Source organism: Rhinoderma darwinii, chromosome 10 (genome assembly GCF_050947455.1).
Source record: "Rhinoderma darwinii isolate aRhiDar2 chromosome 10, aRhiDar2.hap1, whole genome shotgun sequence".
Classification (NCBI taxonomy): domain Eukaryota; kingdom Metazoa; phylum Chordata; class Amphibia; order Anura; family Rhinodermatidae; genus Rhinoderma; species Rhinoderma darwinii.
The window spans coordinates 85,155,378-85,179,058 of record NC_134696.1 but is presented as its reverse complement, the minus strand read 5'-3'; the positions used below and the strand labels follow the sequence as shown (position 1 = coordinate 85,179,058).

General features: G+C 45.5%; 1 protein-coding gene across 3 annotated transcripts in view; it reads right to left on the bottom strand.

Annotated features, from left to right (window-relative positions):
- DSCAML1 (DS cell adhesion molecule like 1) overlaps positions 1-18,952 on the bottom strand; it is a 186,904-nt gene extending 167,952 nt beyond the window's left edge. For all 3 annotated transcript variants that reach the window (XM_075840151.1, XM_075840152.1, XM_075840154.1), the window contains exon 1: positions 18,811-18,952. In XM_075840151.1, the coding sequence (XP_075696266.1) occupies positions 18,811-18,856 (46 nt within the window). In that variant the 5' untranslated portion in view covers positions 18,857-18,952. The remainder of the gene's footprint in view (positions 1-18,810) is intronic.
- Between the last annotated feature and the right edge of the window lie 4,729 nt (positions 18,953-23,681).

Below are 23,681 nucleotides of genomic sequence, written 5' to 3'. Positions count from 1 at the left end.
TGTTAGGGATCTGCCAGGTACTTCATCTAGCTATACTCCTGGGATTAATCAATCCACACCTGAGGCCAGACCTGTTCGACTGACACCATCTCCCACCAACCAGGGTGGCAGGCTCAGGAGTGGGAGAGCCTATCGCGGCCTGGTCTGTCGGAGTTAGCTCCGCCCCCTTCCCTTTATTACCTGCCCTGTGCTCTCCCTCAGTGCTTGTAATTCTTTTGGATTCCTGGCCCCACTGCTGCTTGCTCCAGCCTGCTTCTGCCGTGCTTCTGCCTTGCTGCAGTTCTGCTTGACCTGCTTTGCTTTGCCCCTGGCTTGCTTCTGTCTCCGTGCCCGCTCGGGTGTACTCACTTCGTCCTGGTCCTGACTGTTCGTTCGCCGCCCCGTTTCCTCGTGGCGTTCCGTGGCTACTGCCCCTTCCCTTGCGTGTCCCCTGTTTGTCTTCCTGTGCACTTAGCCAGCGTAGGGACCGCCGCCCAGTTGTACCTCGTCGCCTAGGGCGAGTCGTTGCAAGTAGGCAGGGACAGGGCGGTGGGTAGATTAGGGCTCACTTTCCCTTCACCTCCTTCCTGCCATTACATAATTACAAGCCCTTACCTAGTCTACCATTTCTCCTACGCTGACGCTATCATGGACCCCCTTGAGACCCTGACCCAGCAGATGCAGGGCCTCTCCCTACAGGTCCAGGCCCTGGCCCAAAGGGTCAATCAGGGTGACGCTGCTTTAGTAGTACCCCTCACCTCACCTCTAGAACCTGACCTCAAGCTACCTGACCGGTTTTCAGGGGACCGTAAGACGTTTCTCTCCTTCCGGGAGAGTTGCAGACTGTATTTCCGCCTAAAGCCCCACTCCTCTGGTTCCGAGAACCAGCGGGTGGGTATCATCATATCCCGACTCCAGGAAGGGCCCCAAGAGTGGGCCTTCTCCTTGGCTCCTGACGCCCCTGAACTTTCCTCTGTTGATCGTTTTTTCTCTGCCCTCGGACTCATTTACGACGAGACTGACAGGACTGCTTTAGCCGAGAGTCAGCTGGTGACCTTACGTCAGGGTAGGAGACCGGTTGAGGAATACTGTTCGGATTTTAGGAAGTGGTGCGTAGCTTCTCAGTGGAACGATCCGGCCCTAAGGTGCCAGTTTAGGTTAGGATTATCTGACGCCCTGAAGGATCTGCTGGTTAGCTACCCCTCGCCTGACTCCCTTGACCAGGTTATGGCCCTAGCAGTACGACTTGACCGACGTCTCAGGGAACGTCAGCTAGAACGCTTCAGTGTGCTCCCCTCTGACTTTTCTGCGATTCCCCCCGAGGTCCCGTCTCCTCGCCCCTCCACGGAGGACTCGGAGGTACCTATGCAACTCGGGGCCTCCATGTCCCCTCGACAACGTAGAGAGTTTCGCAGAATGAATGGTCTCTGCTTCTACTGTGGGGACGACAAGCATCTACTGAACACCTGTCCCAGGCGCAAGAATAAGAAGCCGGAAAACTTCCGCGCCTAAGTGATCATCGGGGAGGTCACTTGGGCGCACAGGTATTTCCCGTTAATGTGAAACGCAATAAAATTTTGCTTCCCTTTCAGGTCTCGTTTGCTGGCCGGTCTGCCACGGGCAGTGCTTTCGTGGATTCTGGCTCATCTGCTAATAACATGTCTGTGGAATTTGCTATGTCTCTAAAGATGCCTTGTATTGATTTACCTTATCCTATCCCTGTAGTAGGAATCGACTCAACCCCCCTTGCTAATGGTTATTTTACTCAGCATACTCCTGTTTTTGAACTCCTTGTTGGCTCCATGCATTTGGAGCAATGCTCTGTACTGGTGATGCAGGGATTATCGTCTGATCTGGTTTTAGGCCTTCCCTGGTTGCAGTTGCATAATCCCACGTTTGATTGGAATACTGGGGATCTCACTAAATGGGGTAATGAATGTCTTATGTCATGTCTTTCTGTTAACTCTATTTCTCCCCGGGAGGAGGTAAACACGCTTCCTGAGTTTGTTCAGGACTTCGCCGATGTGTTTTCTAAGGAGGCCTCCGAGGTGTTGCCCCCCCATAGAGATTACGATTGCGCCATCGATTTGGTGCCTGGTGCCAAGCTTCCTAAGGGTAGGATATTTAATCTTTCATGTCCTGAACGTGAAGCGATGAGGGTATATATCCAAGAATGCCTGGCCAAGGGTTTCATTCGCCCCTCGACTTCTCCTGTAGGTGCTGGCTTCTTCTTCGTGGGGAAGAAGGATGGTGGTCTTAGGCCGTGCATTGATTATCGTAACCTGAATAAGGTCACCGTAAGGAACCAGTACCCACTTCCTTTGATTCCGGATCTTTTTAATCAGGTTCAGGGAGCCCAATGGTTTTCTAAGTTCGATCTACGGGGGGCATATAACCTTATCCGCATCAAAGAGGGGGATGAGTGGAAAACTGCGTTCAACACACCCGAGGGTCATTTCGAATACCTGGTCATGCCCTTTGGGTTGTGTAATGCCCCTGCTGTCTTCCAGAATTTTATTAATGAAATCCTGAGAGAGTACCTGGGTAATTTTCTTGTTGTGTACCTTGATGACATACTGGTGTTTTCCAAGGACTGGTCCTCCCACGTGGAGCATGTCAGGAAGGTGCTCCAGGTCCTTCGGGAGAATAATCTGTTTGCTAAGACTGAAAAATGTGTCTTTGGGGTACAGGAGATACCATTTTTAGGGCAAATCCTCACTCCTCATGAATTCCGCATGGACCCTGCCAAGGTTCAGGCTGTGGCGGAATGGGTCCAACCTGCCTCCCTTAAGGCGTTACAGTGTTTTTTAGGGTTCGCCAACTATTACAGGAGATTTATTGCCAACTTCTCGGTCGTCGCTAAGCCTCTTACGGACCTTACCCGCAAGGGTGCCGATGTCCTCCATTGGCCCCCTGAGGCCGTCCAGGCCTTTGAGACTCTCAAGAAGTGCTTTATCTCGGCCCCCGTGCTGATTCAGCCCAACCAAGAGGAGCCATTTATTGTGGAGGTTGACGCTTCCGAGGTGGGAGTGGGGGCCGTCTTGTCCCAGGGTACCAGCTCCCTCACCCATCTCCGCCCCTGTGCTTACTTCTCTAGGAAGTTTTCGCCCACGGAGAGTAACTATGATATTGGCAACCGCGAACTTCTAGCCATTAAATGGGCTTTTGAGGAGTGGCGGCACTTCCTGGAGGGGGCCAGACACCAGGTAACGGTCCTTACGGATCACAAGAATCTGGTTTTCCTAGAATCGGCCCGGAGGCTTAATCCTAGACAAGCTCGGTGGGCACTATTCTTTACCAGATTTAATTTCTTGGTTACCTATAGGGCTGGGTCCAAGAATATTAAGGCTGACGCTCTGTCACGTAGTTTCATGGCCAATCCTCCTTCCGAGAAGGATCCTGCTTGTATTTTACCCCCTGGTATAATCGTCTCTGCCACGTATTCTGATTTAGCTTCTGATATCGCGGCTGATCAGGGTACAGCCCCCGGGAACGTCCCTGGGGACAAACTGTTTGTTCCCCTGCAATACCGGCTGAGGGTACTCAGGGAAAACCATGACTCCGCTCTATCTGGTCATCCTGGCATCTTGGGCACCAAACACCTCATTACCAGAAACTATTGGTGGCCTGGGTTGCCTAAAGATGTTAGGGCTTACGTCGCCGCTTGTGAGGTTTGCGCTAGGTCCAAAACCCCTAGGTCCCGACCTGCTGGCCTACTACGTTCCTTGCCCATCCCCCAGAGACCTTGGACCCATATCTCCATGGATTTTATCACCGATTTGCCTCCATCTCAGGGCAAGTCGGTGGTGTGGGTGGTAGTCGACCGCTTCAGCAAGATGTGCCACTTTGTGCCCCTTAAGAAGCTACCTAACGCCAAGACGTTAGCTTCTTTGTTTGTGAAACACATCCTGCGTCTCCATGGGGCCCCAGTCAATATCGTTTCTGACAGAGGGGTACAATTTGTTTCCTTATTTTGGAGAGCTTTTTGTAAAAAGTTGGAGATTGATCTGTCCTTCTCCTCCGCCTTCCATCCCGAAACTAATGGCCAAACGGAAAGGACCAACCAATCCCTGGAACAATATTTAAGGTGTTTCATCTCTGACTGTCAATTCGATTGGGTCTCATTCCTTCCCCTCGCTGAATTTTCCCTGAATAACCGGGTCAGTAACTCGTCAGGGGTCTCCCCGTTTTTCTGTAATTTCGGGTTTAACCCAAGGTTCTCCTCCGTCTCCCCTGGTTGTTCCAATAATCCTGAGGTAGAGGAGGTTCATCGGGAACTGTGCACTGTCTGGGCCCAGGTTCAGAAGAACCTAGAGGCGTCCCAGAGCGCACAAAAGATTCAGGCGGATAGTAGACGTTCTGCTAACCCCCGGTTTGTCGTCGGGGATTTGGTCTGGTTGTCGTCCAGGAACTTGCGCCTTAAGGTCCCGTCCAGGAAGTTTGCTCCCCGATTTATTGGACCTTATAAGATCATTGAAGTCCTCAACCCTGTATCCTTCCGTCTGGAGCTCCCCCCATCCTTTCGCATACATGACGTCTTCCATGCCTCCCTCCTTAAACGCTGCTCCCCGTCCTGGTCCCCCTCGAGGATACCTCCTGTTCCCGTTCTCACCCCTGAGGGGGTGGAATTCGAGGTGGCCAATATTATGGACAGTAGGATGGTCCAGGGCTCCCTCCAGTACCTGGTCCATTGGAGAGGATACGGGCCGGAGGAGAGGACTTGGGTACCTGCCCGTGATGTTCACGCTGGGGTATTGATCAGGAGGTTCCACCTCCTCTTCCCCACTAAACCGGGTCCCCTTAGTAAGGGTCCGGTGGCCCCTCATAAAAGGGGGAGTACTGTTAGGGATCTGCCAGGTACTTCATCTAGCTATACTCCTGGGATTAATCAATCCACACCTGAGGCCAGACCTGTTCGACTGACACCATCTCCCACCAACCAGGGTGGCAGGCTCAGGAGTGGGAGAGCCTATCGCGGCCTGGTCTGTCGGAGTTAGCTCCGCCCCCTGCCCTTTATTACCTGCCCTGTGCTCTCCCTCAGTGCTTGTAATTCTTTTGGATTCCTGGCCCCACTGCTGCTTGCTCCAGCCTGCTTCTGCCGTGCTTCTGCCTTGCTGCAGTTCTGCTTGACCTGCTTTGCTTTGCCCCTGGCTTGCTTCTGTCTCCGTGCCCGCTCGGGTGTACTCACTTCGTCCTGGTCCTGACTGTTCGTTCGCCGCCCCGTTTCCTCGTGGCGTTCCGTGGCTACTGCCCCTTCCCTTGCGTGTCCCCTGTTTGTCTTCCTGTGCACTTAGCCAGCGTAGGGACCGCCGCCCAGTTGTACCTCGTCGCCTAGGGCGAGTCGTTGCAAGTAGGCAGGGACAGGGCGGTGGGTAGATTAGGGCTCACTTTCCCTTCACCTCCTTCCTGCCATTACAATTTTAGGCGGCGGATAGAGTCTTAGTGCAGTTTTCTTTAATTGGATTAGTGACAGCTAGGGTATGTTCACACGGCTTAGCAAAATACATCTAAAATTACGGAGCGGTTTTCAGGCGAAAACAGCTCCTGATTTTCAGACGTTTTTGTAACTACTCGCGTTTTTCGCGGCTTATTATACGGACGATATTGGAGCCGTTTTTCAATGGAGTCAATGAAAAACTGCTCCAAAAACGTCCCAAGAAGTGACATGCACTTTTTTCACGGTCGTCTTTTTTACAGCGACGCGTAAAATTACACCTCGTGGGAACAGAACACCGTAAAACCCATTGAAAGCAATGGGCAGATGTTTGGAGGCGTAATGGAGCCGATTTTTCAGGCGTAATTCGAGGCGTAAAACTCCCGAATTACGTCTGAAAACAGTGCGTGTGAAAATAACCCAACAGGAATTTCTGTCTATATGCTCAATAACGTATCTTCCATACCTCCAGGTCGGAGAACCTCCAGAAACATACAAACATGTGACTGATCAGCTTTGAATTTTAGGTTTAGTGCTCCTTTAATATATGGAGAGGGATATAACGACTCTCCCACTTCCAAGACTAACCTCCCATGTAGCAGTTATTACAGCTGATAGGACGTTGTTGAGGAAACAAGCGGCTGAAGGAAGTGAAACCGGCAATAGAGATGGGGGAAGGTTACAATCCGACCCCCTCCTCTCTCATTACCAGGCTGACAGTAATTACCCCTCTCGCACGCGCTGACTGACGCCGAGCCTTTGTCTCTGCACCGTGCCATACATTAACACCTTCACTACACAGGCCATTCAGATATGGCTCGCTCTTCTGTAGAGGACACTAAAGTGGGTTAGACAGCATGCACATAAATATAATAAACTGGATGTTTCTACACAATGCAAAGAATTTACCTTCGATAAAATAACTTCACCATTTTTGGGCACAACAACAATTTTCCATTCTAGGAAATTTCTGAAGGGTTTTAATGGCTTCCCTGCTGGTCTTTTATGGGATAACAAATGGGTAATTTGGAAAAGGTTAAAGTTCATTGGCTCTAGCGAGGCTTTCCGCTATATCATACAACTATATTCCCTAGAAGACTCCTGAACGGAGCAGAAAAGTGAGGTGTAAAAGATAAAAAAATATAACCTCAGTGTAATGTGAAGAATGAAATGTGGGCAGAGCAGCCAAGAACAAGTTCAGAATGGAGGCAAATTCTTATAGGGCACTAGCAAAGTTAAGGTGGTGCTCTACATTGGAGCTATTCTAAAAAATATATTAAGAGACAAAGACCTGTCTACCATAGAGGCGGCCATCGGGCCCTTGGAGAGAGGGGGCCCAGTCCTAGTTGGTCCTATCCACTTTGCTATTAGATGGGAAGAACCTACCCTTCACTTGAGGAACTGCATTGTTAGAAATTAGGCAGGTGGAGAATTGGCCCAAGCGTCATGGAAAGGATGTAGAGTGAGATACAAATATCCGGCCCTCCTGTCCTAGGGGGCATCATAATGGGGGTCATTTTGATTTATGCTATGGCCTCTCTCTTCTGTTTACTCCACTGAATAAAGAACTGCTTAAGGGGATTGTCCAGGAGTAGAAAAACATGGCTGGAGAAGGGGCCGCAGCGCTCGTACGCTTCCGCTTCATTTCCTTTGCTGCTCATAATTGAACACACTAAGCGCCTGTTCACATCAGCGTTGTTCCGTCTAAAGTTTCCGTCGGATGGACCCCGCAACGGAAATTGAAACTGCCAAATATAGGACATGTCATGAGTTTCACGCAGGGCACATACGCTGCGTGAAATTCCCTGACAGTCTGAACGGCCCCATTCATTAACATAGGTTCGTGCGACGCATGTGAAAATCACGCGCGTAGCACGGACGTATAACACGTTCGTGTGAATAAGGCCTCAGACAGAGAGAAAAATGGAAGCCATGACCTAACTGGTTACTAGGAACAGCTGCTATACTTTTTACACAGCTCTTCCAATATCAGTTGCGGCATCCCCATTAAAAAGGTGACACCATTAAAATCTGAATATAAAAAATGGTGCAATTGTACTTAATGACAAGGCTGAAACCGCAATATGAGAACGGCAATTATACTGTTCCCTACTGCCCTATGTGAAAACAAGACATGAATTATACTTGGAGGAGCAGAATGATTTAAATGAATACAGAACTTGACAATAGAACAATCTGTGGAATGAAGTGAGAAAAGACAAATATTAAATAGTGCGAATTCCAATTTACGGCTCTAATTAAATTTAGCCCATAGGCTGTTAATGTAGATTGCGCAGCTCAGTAAAACGTATGGAAATTTAAAAAGGCAAATAACAAAATGGCTAATCCTGTAATATATAAATATATACACACACACACACACACACATTTAAGGCAGATCCTGTGGATATACCATAATTGTATAAGGTGGGAATACCCATCTATGGTCCAAACAAAAGTATAGCCATTTTAGTCAGGTAGCGCGGTATACAGTTGTAAGAAAAGGTAAGTGAACATTGAGAAAGATTGAGCTTGATGGACATGTGCCTATCTTCAACTTATCTAACCCTTTGGAATTACTTATCACAATTATAGACCAACACAACGTAACTGAACACAAAAAGTTGTACATTGAGTAATGATCCACAGTGCAAGTAGAAGTGAAGCCTTGAATTTAATAACCTTTAGATCTCCTTTAGCAGCATTTACCTCCACCAAACGTTTCCTGTAGCTGCACATAAGATTTGCACAACGTTGAGGAATTTTGGACCATTCGTCCCTGCAAATGTGTTTGGCCTTGTTCACACAAAAAAAAACAAAAAACTCTGGGGGATCTTGGACCCTTTTAGTTTGTCAATATTTCTGGGATGCTTTGCACAGCCCTCTTCAGGTCAAGCCACAGCATCTCGATAGGCTTAAAAAAGGTTGCCCGGGCAACGGATGACAGTATGGGATATCTACAGGAGAAGTCATCTTCATATGATATATGATCGGTGGGGGTCCGACCACGCACCGATCAGCTGCCTCTAGGCACCGGTTGTCCATGCTGGAAGCAGATGGCTCCGGTCTAGAATAGCGGCTGAGCTGCAGTGCTGCAGCTCTGCTCCTACTCAAGTGAATAGAAGCTAAGCTGCAATTCTGCAGCACGGTCGCTATGCAGTGTACAAAGCCATCGGCTTCCGGCTCCGAACTCTGCATAACATCTGGCACCCGGAGGCAGCCAGAGCAGCTGATTGGTGCGGGGTCCGAGTGTCGAACCCCCACCGATCATATACTAATGATCTATCCTGTGGATAGGTTATCAGTTGTCCGTGCCCAGACAACCCCTTTATGGTCAGGACCGTCACTGCATCATCCAACGTGTCTTCCACTTCAGGTCATGGACCGCTGCACTTACACCTTTGAATTAATTGCTCCCGCAATGATCACAAAGCATCCTGGTCCTGAGGCAGCAAAGCAGTCACAAACCATGATGCTCCCTCCACCATGCTTCACAGTTGGGCTGAGGTTTTGGTGTGCGTGAGCAGCGTTCCTTTTCCTCCAAACATAGTGTTGTGCCTTTCTGCTAAAAAGTTACACTTTTGTCTCATCTGTCCATAGAACATTTTCCCAGAAGCATGGAAGAAAATCCAGGTGGTCTCAGGCAAACTTGAGACCATCCTCTATGCTTTATTTGGACAGCAGCAGATACCTTCAAGGTGTCCTTCCATGAACACCCTTCTGGTTCAGTGATGTTCTAATAGTGCACACATAAGCAGAGGTTTTTGCAAGTTGTAGAGTCTTCAGTAGGTCTTTTGCTATTACGTTTGGGTTCTTTCTTACCTCTTTCAGCATTGCCCGTTCTGCTCTGGTCTTTAGCAATGCTTTTGTAGCCTTTTCCAGGTTCATCCATCTGTATAACACGTCTTCTGAGGTCTTTGAAAAATTGTTTGCCTTGAAGTATGTTTCACAATAACCAATCTTTTTTTCAGAAAAACAGATTTGTCAGTAACCAAGCTTTGTGTGCCTTTATTTAATTGATAAAACACCTGTGAAACCCACACTTCCAATCTCATCTGCTTAATTGAAACACCTTTTGCCAATAAGCTTTTGGAGAAGTCATTAACAGACAGGTTCACTTACTTTTTCTCCATGCACTATGGATATTTACGCAACATGCTCAATAAAAGATATGAACAGTACATGTGACTTGGCTAACAACCAGAACAAATTTTATTAGTGATCAATGCAGAAATTAAAAAAAAGGTACTTGTGGCATCTGCCATTTTAATTGTTGGCAAAAAAAAACAAAAAACTTTAACACAGAAATTAATTTATGTCTACGGCTGGATTAAAGTAGGCCATACGCAGAAGAAAAAAAAAGTTAGCCGAACATCCAATTTCAGCGGGATCAATGATCTTATGTGCATGGGAGGCCTCCCAACTCTCCCCAGACAGCAGATGTTGGGGGAAAGAGGGATCGGCACGATGGGTTTCAACATGCCTGATCTTTTGCTTTGTTCATGTGGGAGATAAGAAGCTGCCAGAGGGGTCTGCCAGCGGCTTATTCACCTCTCTTCACTAGTAAACTAGCATGGAGGCCTGAGAGCCAAGTATCTGGCAGACTCTTTCGCCACCAATTACATAAGTGAAAAAGAAAAAAAAAAGACTGAGATTGGAAAAATCCACCCAGTTAGTAGAATATTTTCGCTACGTCAGATGAAAGCGGTGATTCTGGTAGCCCTCATAGACATTTGGCGGAATTTGTGAAGCGCTCTAGAAGAGTCACAATTTGTGCAAAAAACATTTTGCAACTTTTCTATTTTTACACCGCCTCTTTACAAAAAGGTGATTGATGGATTACACTGAAGTCGGAAGACAAATTTCCAATGTCTATGGGCAACGTAAGACGAATTCCAAAGATAGACAATTTCTCGGAAATATGGACTATTCACTTATAAACTCTCCAAAGTACATGCAGCCGTCATTTTCTCTAATGCCTTAGTATTACTGTAAATAATGGAGACTATATGGACGACTACATTCCAGACACAAGCATTGCTACTAGGTAACTCATTTCAATAGTTTTTTCTCTATGGCTATTGTGTGCAGAATGGTAAATGTCGGGCGACTAGATCACGTCGGTGTTCTACCTCTTTATAAAGACATCTCTGGTTAACACAGTGAGAAGTTTTGCTATACACTAAGTAGGCAGCCACATCCCTCCTGCTCCCTCCCATCCTTCACCTTTCATTTCTATAAACCGTGAATTGTATAGTTAGAACAGTACAGTGAAAGTTGTGAACATAGAAGCCTAGATCTGGAGAGACCGTAATAACAATGGCTGTTGTTCAACATGGTTTCCTACCGAGCCTGAAGCATTGTCCCGGAAAATAATGAAGACATTTCTAGAACTGTTGTATAAATACATTTTATAGCAATTAAAATGATATTCCGTTCAGGAAAGCATTCCACACATCTCGTCTATGCATATAAAGTGTTGGCTTTGTCACCTACATGCTAGCATCTCTTCAGCCCTGCTCAAAGTTCTCCGTAACCCTGAACAGGATAGCGCCAACGCTGGTTTCTCATAGTGGATAGTGTGTTGGGGCCTGTTCAGACGAGCGATGTTCACGTCCATGTGATGTCCCAGTGTACGACAGCCAGAATACGGACTGAACACTGACCCATAAAAGTCAATAGACTCATCATCCACATGTCCGATTTTCGCACGGACTATCGCAACATGGACTACTTTTCACGTTGGACTTGTCTACTCAAGTTAATGGGTCAAACAAAAAAATTAGTGTGGTCAGTTTTTCTACTGATGGGTTGTTAGGAGACAGTCACTGAAAAAAAAGCAGTAAGCTTTTATTTTGACACACGTAAAAAAAAAAATAATAATAAAAAAAAGAGAATCTCCAATTGTATAAGAACAAAAAAAATAAAAAATTAAAAATGGACGCCCAGAACACACTGACACAATACTGATTCAACTCGGATGTTGTGCCATCCATTCATCCATCCCCACCCCCCGTCGGCAATAAAGGAAAGAAAACACATACTCACCTCTATGCTCTCTTTTTTCCCCTATGGGTCCCCGTATCACTCCAGCGTGGCTCATACAAGGCCACGATGTCGAGCAGCGTCAGGGCCTTTTATGCGAAGCAGCACTTAAACATCATTAGTGCTGCGCCACATACAACGTCCTGACGCTGCCCGGAGTCCGTACGTTGGTTGAGCCGTGCTATAAACTATGAGGAGACCCGGAGGGGAGAAGAAGAGGAGCAGCAAGGTGAGTATACATATTTTTTTTATATTTTTTAACTGTCCAATAGGGGGTAGCTGCGGCCACACACCCTTTTCCAAAGGCACACCCTCTTTCCACAAAAGTGGCGAGGGTGGTGCAAAAAGGCCAAAACTAACTTTTGGGCCTTTTTGCGACTTCTCTAAGCCAGAAAACTGACGTAGAAAGGTTGATACATTAGCACCCATATGTTTCCTTTAAAGTGTAGCTAAACGTTTGACAAACTTCTGACATGTCAGAAGTTTGGATTGGTGGGGTCCGAGCGCTGAGACCCCCACCAATCGCTAGAACGAAGCAGCAGAAGCGCTCGTGTGAGCGCTCAGCCACTTCGTGTCTGTTCGGCTTTTTCCGGAGAGCCGACGTATCGGAGTACGGGCTCATAGACTTTCTATTGAGTCCGTACACCGATACATTTCCGGAAAAATCCGAACAGACACGAAACGGCTGAGCACTCACACGAGCGCTTCTGCTGTTTTGTTCTAGCTATTGGTGGGGGTCTCAGTGCTCGGACCCCCACCAATCCAAACTTCTGACATGTCACTATGACATGTCAAAACTTTAGCTACACTTTAAGTTCACGTTTGGTAGATTAACACGACTGATATCAAATCCAATTTTAGAACAAATTAATGAAGGAAGACACATAAGATACCTCACCCAATGTACCTAGAACCTATAATGTGGCCTAATGCACACCATCGTGGTTTTTGTCCGTGTGCCATCTGCAATTTTGTGGACAGCACATGGACCCCTTCATTTATATGGTCCCACGCACATAGCTGTGGTGTTCACGGATCTGTGAGGAGGCCACGAATCAAGGCCACAAAAACTCAGGACATGTCATTTTGGGGTCCGTATTTGCGGATCGGACTTTTATTTTGACAGCTCCGTGAATACTAATGATCAACAACGGAAGTTTCTTTGCGGACTAGAGGACCGCAACGGATCTGTGGTTGTGCGTACCACAAAATCCCCGTGGTCGTGTGCATTAGGGCATTCTGAAGTTTCAGCCATGATTTTAACAGTCAAAGCCTCAATCTTCACATCTACTGTACGACGATGATTCAATTCTGGCCAAAGGAAATCAGTTTCTAGTTTCAGTGACCTAAAAATGTAGATTTGCAAAAAAAAATTTTTTTCATTGCATCTGCTAAAAATCAAGGGGGTTCTTCTTGTAAAGGTCAATGCAATATCCATGTCCCAATCATTTTGTGCGTTTGATGTTACTGGATGAACGTTCCTGATGTCAAATACATATTGGATAGTTTGTCTATTTGGTGAGGAATATTGACACCTATAGTGGTCCATACAAAAAGAATATTGTTGAGTATCAGTCGTCAAAATTCATTAAAATGATACAATATTATCTCCACCACCCTACCCCAATCTACACATGGACCTAAAAAAAATCACATCATTCGTACACTTTGAGTCCTCCGTCGTCCTTTCCATACGTTACTGCCTAACCCTTTACCCAAGAACACAACATTACATTACATTTCTCACATTTCTAAATCCGGATCCCCAAAAAATTCAAAAATTTCATATTTCTTAGAATCACATTTCCATGAGGTAAATGATTCTCAAAAACGGCTCTGTACAAACACAAGATAAACCTTACAGTTCAATCAGATGATGCGCTCCACCACCCACCCTCCAGCATCCATCCCCCACCTTCCTGCATCTTATTTCTGTCGCAAACATTAACATAAACAAATGAAGTGCAAAAAACCCGACCCCTGCGTCGCGCAGCTACGTCTCAGTCTCGCTTAACCCTTTACTGCCTCCTGCGCCTTGTCGAAACTCCCCGAGAACCCCGATGAAAGTAGCCTGGAAATATGGTACCCATATCCGTGTAGGGCCGGGGAAATGTTCTTATCATGCCATCCGTAACATTACAACAATGGGGGGAATGTCATACAGGAGTAGAATGAGCGGATCTGGTAGATGCTCATGAACCTCTTGTCCAGTAGAGGGGAAAGAGATGTTGTAGGGCAAAATGTTTCATCTCACTTGAAAACATTTTCCTTGTTTGGTCTGGAAATCTGCTAAATGGCTCGGAATCCGAGCCTCTCATTTGCAAGTCGAAAATAAAAAATTTAAAAAAGAAAAAAAAAAGGACGACAAACACAGAAGTGGAGACGGTATGTGCAGGATTTTCACTGCAAAGCTTGAAAAAAAAAAAAACGAAGAAAAAGAAAAACGTTTGCAGGTTTAAAGGAATCAAGAGCTGAAAATGTAATTCTGCATCTTTTAATAACGAGGAGGGGGGAGGGGGGAGTTTATATCCTCCTAAAACGTGGTTCTCTTTCTAAAGAGCACAGAATATCTGGCGTATTTGTCCACGCTCCACTACATCTGTGTGTGATCAGGCTCAAGCATCTCTTAAAACTGCGATGGATTCTTATGATAAGATGCGTTGTAAGGCAAATTAAGACAAATGGCTGCCTCCCCCCCCCCCCCTTTACATCTTGCAGCCTTGGAAGGGTTAATGAGCTGTAGGTACAGGAATAATTAGCAGCAGCACACCGCTTGCTTGCAGTGAATCCTACTAAAAGCAATATACCCCTATATAGGTCTAGTTTTTTGTTTTGTTTTTTTATATCTACAGCATATGGAAGAGCAAAGAATGGGGTTAATTGAGCTAATTAGGAGACAATGAATTGTGTCCCTGGCAGTGGGATGGTCGTCTTGGACAGAAGAAGAGTCTGGGAGAGCCCTAGAGGTCTGACCTACTGATTAATGGGGAGCTCAGGGTTCATCCCAGAGGGCACAAGTTACAGTAAGAAGGAGGAGGGGGTGACGAGGAGCGTAAAAATACCCCAAGCAGAACGGAACAAACAAGCAGCTTAACGCAACCAAACCACAAAAGGAACAAAAAGGTAACACACATATATATATACGGTGGTTCAATAGTCTTACACCTAAAATCACAACTCCACTGACCCAACAAATCCTAGAGGAAGAAGATCAATGACTCCGAATTATAGGAGGACTCAAAGGCAGTGTTCACATATGCATTAAAAGCGATTGATACATGCAGACATAAAGATGCACAAAGAATGCAATTGTCAAATATATGCAAAATTATTTTAATGTGTAAACTTTAAGTCTGTATATTTATGAATATATATGTATGAATATGTATGTAATGTAGGAGTATGTGAATGTGTGAATATGTATGTGTGTATATATAAGAGTATATATGTATATATGAGTGTTTATATAAGAGTATATATGTATATATGAGTGTTTATATAAGAGTATATATGTATGTATATGGAATGTATAAATATGTATGTAATGTATATGTATGAGTATGTATAAATAAGAATATGCATGCATGACTATGAGTACGTATGGGTAAATATGGATGTGTATGTATATAAGAGTACGTATGAAAAAAAAAATATAAAAAAATAAATATATATATATACACACATACATACACAGAAAGATATTTATACATACATGAATACATAAGCAGATCTCGGCCATTATGTGCACTGCAGAGATATTACTGATAGATCTAATCATTGTTAAATGTGTTTATGTAAAATATGAAAATCGGTGTAACGAGAAATTCATCAGACTGGCAAAAAAAAGATACAAACATATTTACAATGGGATATACAGACAACTCATTTTACAAATACGAAAAATCAATAGGTAGTAATTCTGGTACAACGAGTTTTAGGGCAATGAGTTCGCCTGGTAGCTCTGCGATCAAAAATGGACGACCAAAAAAAGACAAGTAGCAATCATTTTCCTGATGCTCATATAGCACCAACATACTCCACAGCGCTGTACCAATTCATGAGATAAACACTGTATCGCTAGGGCTGTACATATGTATTCACCAGGGGGTGAGCCAGGACTTCTCTTTATTCCTTGCCGATACATTCTGCTAGGGAGTTTGGAACAGATTGTTTTAGAGAAGGGACTGGAAGTGCAGAAAACAAGGATTCAAATAAACTCAGAATATTTTTTTTTTTTTTATAGAAACCCTGGAGGTATAAAATGAACCAAAAAATTTCTAGGAAAACCATTAAGGACATGACTGTCCTGCTGAATAGTGATGGATAAGGAGAAGAAGATCTCATATTTTCAACACGGGGGGGCCAAGACGTAACACTGGTGCAATACACGGGCACGAGAAGGAGATGGCATCCTGGAAACCCATGTTCTTAATAATACGTTGGCTCCTGGCATCGCAATAGTGTTCACCGCGCAGTTGTAAAATTTCACATTTTGGACATTGATATGACGCCAAACCAATAGTGAAGTAACAGGGGAAAGGTTGACGTCTGGAGGCCTGCGAATACCCCTGCCACGTAAAAGACTGGCCGTGGTATTAGTGGCCCGTATAGAGGCATTACGCCATTTCATGATAGTTTTACAGTGATCTAATCACAATACATAGGTATCATGAACGGTGTATATAGATCCTACACAGTCATATATGGCGGCAGGCAAACAGGTCAGAGGTTAAGTGCTGGGCCCAGGTATAGATTCTGTGCCTATGCTCCAGAGCTGGAAGGTGTTCCTCTATACCAAACCCAAAAATGGGGCATTGTGCTCCGACGACATGTACATCTGCTGCAATGGATGGAAATTGCGCAAGGATCTCTTCATGGTTTAGTAGGAGGCTGCATTTTTTGCATTTAGGGTTATTGCATTTAGGGTTTGGAAATGAAGAATTTGGGGCACTCTACTAGTACTAGCGACAGTACACCCGGGGGGGGGGGGGCGCAATGCCCAGGGAATCTTAGTCCTGGCTAGGGCAGTTTAAGAGGAGAATTTAACCCAATAACTGAATGATCCAAGTGATTTCCTCGAATTTTTCCGACAGGTCCAGGCTTGTCCCGGGTGAGAAACAGTATCCCCTCTGTTTTATCACATCCTGTGTTTGCACCTCACTCCTGGCAACACAAACGAACATGTGTCCCTTTTGTGAAAAGAAAGCAAACAAAGGGAGTGGAGACAGTGCAGGTGATCGACTTCATGTATAGCACAGGTACCGGGGACAGACGGACGTATAGAAAGAGAAGAGAGGGGAGACGGAAAGAGGAGTCCAAAAAGATTTGTAAAGGGGTGAGATCAGGTCTGATCCGGGCAGCAGATATTCACTGACAGATATCGTGATATTCACTGACAGATATCGTGACTGCTCTGATCACATTGAGCTGCTAATAAAGGAAATCCGCAAGATCACATTCAGGACCCAACAACTGCCCATAGACGTAACAATTTTTACACAATTTGACCAGTGACTAGAATCCGGACCAGATACAACTGAAATCCATGGAAAATTAAAAAAATCGGACAGGTTTTCAAATTTTGCACATTGTATTACACAATTCACCACGTTAATTTACAAAATCATTGCAGTCATTAGAAAAACGGGCAAGGTTTATCAGAAAGTGGTCAGAAAAAATTGGATCATTTATTGCAAACTGTGCGGACTGACCATTGCCAGTAAATATTATAAGAACATCACCGGAGTCATCGACCACAATTTTGAGGAACACTCCACCAGTATCATGTGTATCAGTGTCAGCAGTCTACCGTCAATGCTCTGCGAAAACCTAGAGGCGCAAGGATCTGCACGCAATGCAACCCCCGCTCTACAAAAGATCCTTCATATAGCAAATGTATTCCTCGTATAAGCAGAATTATGTAAATACACAGGAATTACGGCTGAAAATGGAACCACTACTGTTTTCTGTGACTCCGTACACATTGTAGAGTGTGTGGCTCCGCTCTGCCTATTGCAACAGGCAATGCCACCGGATCTTGGACAGCGAGCGTCTCATGTTGGAAGCAGAACACTATCTATCCCATACAATTGCTCTGCAGCATCACAATGCTTTGCGCTCCAGTGCCCAGCTCTCGATGATGCCCATTCTGCACACTATACAATGCCCTAAATGTGGTTATGAAATGCACAACTTTGTCAGCTCAGTGCAAGTTCTGGAATATTTAAAAGTCTGTCCACCCCCCCCCCCCCCCAAGGGGGTCTTGTTAAGACATGAAAGGAACAATGAAATCTAACAAGAGAAACAAGTAGACCCGACGCCAGCCATATACACAGCGTCTATCATTTATGCCACTCCACATAGCAGTATTTATCAGTGCCCATACATACTGCCCGCTCGGCTATAGGACTACTTATTCTATTCCATTATACCAGATCCGATTATACCCAATGTTTAGGGTACCACCGATCTTCAATGTGTATAGTGCAGGTTCCATTCATTATCACGCGGTTTATATTGCTTGTAGCACTGCCTAGAATTATTATAGTACTGCCTAAATATATACAGTATAGCACTTCCAGTATTGGGTACACCCGAGGTCCGGGGGCACTAGAATTAATGAGTGTGGCGCCAGATGCGGAGAGTATCACTGGGCATTTATTCTTTCCAAAAAAGTCTAAAGATTTAACCCTTTGCCCCCTAACCCTATAAGTAAGCATCACCTACAGGCACTATAAGACCAACCATGAACCGTGTGAGTGGCAATAATTATACCCCCCCCCCCCCCTCTAGTGCCAGCTTTAACCCTTCACTTTATGGAAAATTCTATGGCCCCTCCCGATCATGTATTTGTAACAATCAACATCCCCCTCCTTTTCCTAAACCCCAAATCATCAACATGCACAGATATAAAAGCACCATAAATATACAGATAGTAGAAGACATACATTACACCCATATGAGGTATATACAAGACCTGAACATACACTATATACATCTAACCACATCCATTTCTAATAAAGCTTATGTAAAGTATCTGCACTGTGTGTACTGGGAGCTAGAATTTACCAACTCACAGGATACATTTGTTAAGCAAACAAAAGGCAAGTAAAAATACAGAGAGGACTGGAAGAACAAGCAGAGCTGGCAGTGGGCACCTGAGCAATGGGCACTTAGCCCTCAGTACATAGACACCTGATTAATGCCATTACTGAGAATGCCACAAGTATGGGGGAACTTGTCCAGACACAGGTGAAGAGCATCTAACAAACTCTGCTCCAACTGTAGCAAGTGCCCTGTCCCTGGTGACTGCCCCCTGCACTGGGCAGGTGTGTGAAGTGGGTGAGACTCACCTGTCTGCACTGAACACAGCAGCAGGAAGAGAGTTACCAGCAACATGCCATCCAGAGAGGGGGAATGCCGGGTGTGAATCCCTCATCAGATCCGAGCTCAGTGCTCCGCAGCCCCTACTGCTCCCGTGCAGCTGCAGCTCCTCCTCCACCTCCAGTCAGCGATAGTGTGGGGAGGGGACATGCTAAAAGAGACACTTCCAGGCTGATAGACCGAGTGCCAATGGAGTGCAATATGTGCACATCCAAATATCCTCATCCCTCCCTCAAGATTATACTTAACACCCCCCAGATTATAATCTACACCCCCCAGATTATACTTTACACATCCTGGTTACAATGAAGCTTCCTCATAGGTTACATGATAAATGACTGGAAGGAATGCGGAGCAAATGTGTGAGGAGAAAGTTGCAGAGATTCCATGAAAGATTTGTTTTTAGCAGATCACCTTCCCACACACTAGATCCCCCCATACTCGTGCAATGCTTCACACTTCCGTTGTGTAATCCGTTAGCGCTTGTCCACACGTGACGGATTTGCTGCAGAAAATTTCCGCATCAACTAGCAGACGATCGGCTGTTGAAAATCTTCTAAATGTCATGCGTTTTTTTAGTGCGGAATATAGTGCCGTTTTATTCTGCAGTTTTTTGGTACGTTTTTTTTCTCCAGGGCCGTGTGCTGGTGATATTTCTTCTTTCTTGTGAAGTCATTTCAACCCCTGTAAGAAAATCACGTGGAACAGATGAATCTGTTTTCTATATGGTTGCGGTAATTACTGAGAAATGTACCAAATCGCTGCAAAAGTGCATGCGTTTTTTCAATGTGATTCTTCTATGCCGTTTTAATCGCACATCAACTGCAAAATCTCAATGGACCCTAATAGGACGCCACCGTTGCAACTAGTCAGTTCATTAAATGTCCTCCCTCCTAGATATTCCACCATCAACTGTGAGTGATATTATTGAAAAGTGGAAGCGTTTAGGAACCAAAGCAACTCAGCTACGAAGTGGAGACCACGTAAAGTTACAGAGCGGGGTCACCGAGTGTTGAGGTGCATAAGGGTACGAATACACACAGCGTATTCAGTGCGGATACACTGCGTCAAGCTGCGCAGTGTATCCGCCCAGAACACCGCAGGGAATGCCGTCCGAAAAATTGCACCACATTGCGGAGGAGCTGCATGTCCGCAGAGGAGCTGCATGTCCACAGCATTAATTGACATGCTGCGGTTGAAGTTACCGCACCGCAGGTCAATTTATATGCGGTTTTAATGGCAGCATTTTTCTGAAGTGTGGGGACGAGATTTGTTGGAATCTCACTCACTGCTGCTACCGTAATACGCTGCGGAACATTTGCAGTGTTTACACTGTATCTGTTCGCACCCTAAGGGTATGTTCACACGGCCTATTTACGGACGTAATTCGGGCGTTTTGGCCCCGAATTACGTCTGAAAATAGCGCCTCAATAGCGCTGACAAACATCTGCCCATTGAAAGCAATGGGCAGACGTTTGTCTGTTCACACGAGGCGTATATTTACGCGCCGCTGTCAAATGACGGCGCGTAAATAGACGCCCGCGTCAAAGAAGTGACCTGTCACTTCTTTGGCCGTAATTGGAGCCGCTATTCATTGACTCCAATGAATAGCAGCGCTAATTACGCCCGTAATTGACGCGGCGTTCAAGCGCCTGCACATGCCGGTACGGCTGATATTACGGGGATGTTTTCAGGCTGAAACATCCCCGTAATTTCAGCCGTTACGGACCCCCGCCGTGTGAACATACCCTAAAAGTTACCAACGCTCCGCTGACTCAATAAGTGCAGAGTCCCAAACCATCCTCCGGCATTAAAATCTGCACAAAAACTGCGCGCCGGGAGCTTCATGACCTACATGTCCAATCTTTTGCGTTTTACGGACCGTGCTCCCATACTTTGTATGAGAGCACGGGCTGAAAATGTGGATGGCTGTCTGCGGCCGGCCGTACCCGTAATCGCGGACCGTAATTACGGGCACGGCCGTGTGCATCAAGCCTTAGGAGGAAGAAGTACTGGATGGATTGGATTTTGTCCTGCCCAATCTTTTTACTGTGAGATAAGCATTATCTGGTGTATCTGGTGCCCCTTATTCCCACGTCACAAACACGCATCCCGCATATATGTAACCCAGGAGCAGACATGCCAGACCCCAGTTGGCAAAAAGTGCCCACACCACCTTCGTGAAAAACAAAAAACATAACAGCCATCATTGAGGTTGCATGTAAAGGACTGTTAGGGTATGTTCACACGCAGTGGTTCCAGGCGTAATTCGGGCGTTTTAAGCCTCGAATTACGCCTGAAAAAACGCCCCTAATACGCCTACAAACATCTGCCCATTGCTTTCAATGGGAATTACGATGTTCTGTTCCCACGAGCCTTTATTTTACGCGTCGCTGTCAAAATACGGCGCGTAAAATGACGGCTCGTCAAAAGAAGTGTAGGGCACTTCTTGGGACGTTTTTGGAGCCGTTTTTCACTGACTCTAGAAAACAGCTCCAAAAAAAATATCTGAAAATCAGGAGCTGCTTTCCCTTGAAAGCAACTCTGTATTTTCAGACGTTTTTGAGTTTGTGTGTGAACATACCCTTACAGGACTGTTGCCACGGCTCATATTTACTGATGAAGTACAATCCACCAGAGAAATTGCAACGCCATTGAAGGCCCGTCTAGAAAGGAGCTCTAGTACCTAACTCGCTGTAGATTTGCTATTACAAAGCAAGGTGCCCATAAACCTTTCTTGTTCAGGGGCCCTAAACTGCCTATGTCCACCCAACATGTACTATACAGTGATGGCAGATTTTATTTTTTTTAAATTAAATTTTTTTTTAAAATGTCTATCAGTGTGATTGGTGCAACTGTCTAAATATTTTTTATTCAAAATAATGTTTACTTTTTGAGATACAGCTGTTATGTATCTATACGGAGCAGCTGTATCTTGCGCTAATACCTGAATTCGTCATATCAGCGGGACTGACGGGTTCAGTGTCTTCGGGTCCACCTGTTATCGATCACATCTAAGTTATGAACTTAGATGTGAAAGGTAACAGCTCGATTCTGAGTGTCAGAGACATGCAGGACCCGCTGACACTGAACCCGTCAGTTCCACTGACCTGACGGATACAGGATTCAGCGCTAGATACAGCTGCTCTGTATACAGGATATGAAAAAAATGCCTTGAAGCAATTGGCTGATAAGCAGCTTTCTGCACTGAATGTAGAGAATATGTCACCGTCATGATCATCCTACCGGGAGGTATGAGCGACCTCTACATTCCTTCCTATGTAGACTGTAAATATGCAGCTAGTTGTGTAAACTGGAGACTCATGTAGATCAGCAGGATCCTTGTGTGTATGGTACACGTTAAACTTCAGGTTATGACAGATTAGTATACTTAAGGCCGGATTCACACGAGCGTGTGCGTTTTGCGCGCGCAAAAAACGCGGCGTTTTGCGCGCGCAAAAGGTCCACAAAAGGTCTGTGTGTCATCAGCATATGATGCGTGGCTGTGTGATTTTCATGCAGCCGCCATTATTATGACACTCTGTTTTTCTGTTTTCATTCATAGTTTTGACTACCGTAGCGCACATCACGCGCGGCACACAGAAGTGCATCTGTGTGCGGTTTTCACACACCCATTGACTTCAATGGGTGCGTGATGCGCGAAAAACGGGCAAATATAGAACATGTCGTAAGTTTTACGCAGCGGACATACGCTGCGTGAAAATCACAGACTGTCTGAACGGCCCCATTGACTAACATAGGTCCGTGTGAGGCGTGTAAAAATCACGCGTGTAGCACGGACGTATTATACGTTCGTCTGAATAAGCCCTTACACGCTGGGGCACAACTATAAAAAGTGCTGCAAGCTGTACAATGGTCTACACGTATATTTATAGAATTTTTACCCGGCACCCCTTGTTTTCGATCTTGAGGCCAAACCTTTTCTATGTACGGGTATGGTCAAAATATCACAGAAATGTGGCGCGGTGTCACTGTCAGATCACATTTATTTTGTAACATTTTAGTTATAGGCCACGTTCACACAGGGCGGATATGCTGAGTAAAAGTACACGGTGTATCCGTCCTGGAACTCGCAGGGAATTCCACACCAAATTGGGGTGCTTTTTTTCAGGTGCAATGTCCGCTGCAGTAAACAGTGATTGAAAAAAAAAAAGTTTATACTTACCTCGTTCTCCGCCTCTGTTGTCCGTGCAGGCCGGCCTCCTGGGATGACGTTACAGTCCATGTGACCTCTGCAGCCTGTGATTGGCTGCAGCAGTCGCATGGGATGAAACGTCATCCCCGGAGGCCGGCCTGGATGGGCAACAGAAAAAAGTGTCACTATGACGGCGCTCGGGTGGTATAAACCGTTTCATTCATTTTACACCAAAAAAAAAGCTGCGATTTTAGAGTCGGAATCACAGCTTTTCCGTCGTAAAAATCGGAACATTCGCTATTTGTTGCTGGTTTTACCTCCCCATTGAATTCAAAGGGAGAAAACCCACAACAGAAAAGCAGCGATTCCGAAGCATAAATTGACATGCTGCAGATTAAAAAAAAAAAACGCAGGTCAAATTATGAACGTTTTTTCAGCGCATTTTTAACGCAGCATGTGGATGAGCTTTGCTCAAATCTCATCCTCACTTCTGCTACTGTAATACGCTGCGGATAATCTGCCGTGTTTACGCTACTTGTGATCATACCCTTAGGCGAAATTCACACGAACGTGTGCGTTTTGCACACGCAAAAATTGCAGCGTTTTTTGCGCGTTGCAGTTCCGTGTGTCATCAGTGAATGGTGTGTGGCTGTGTGATTTTCACACATATGGCATCTTTATGAC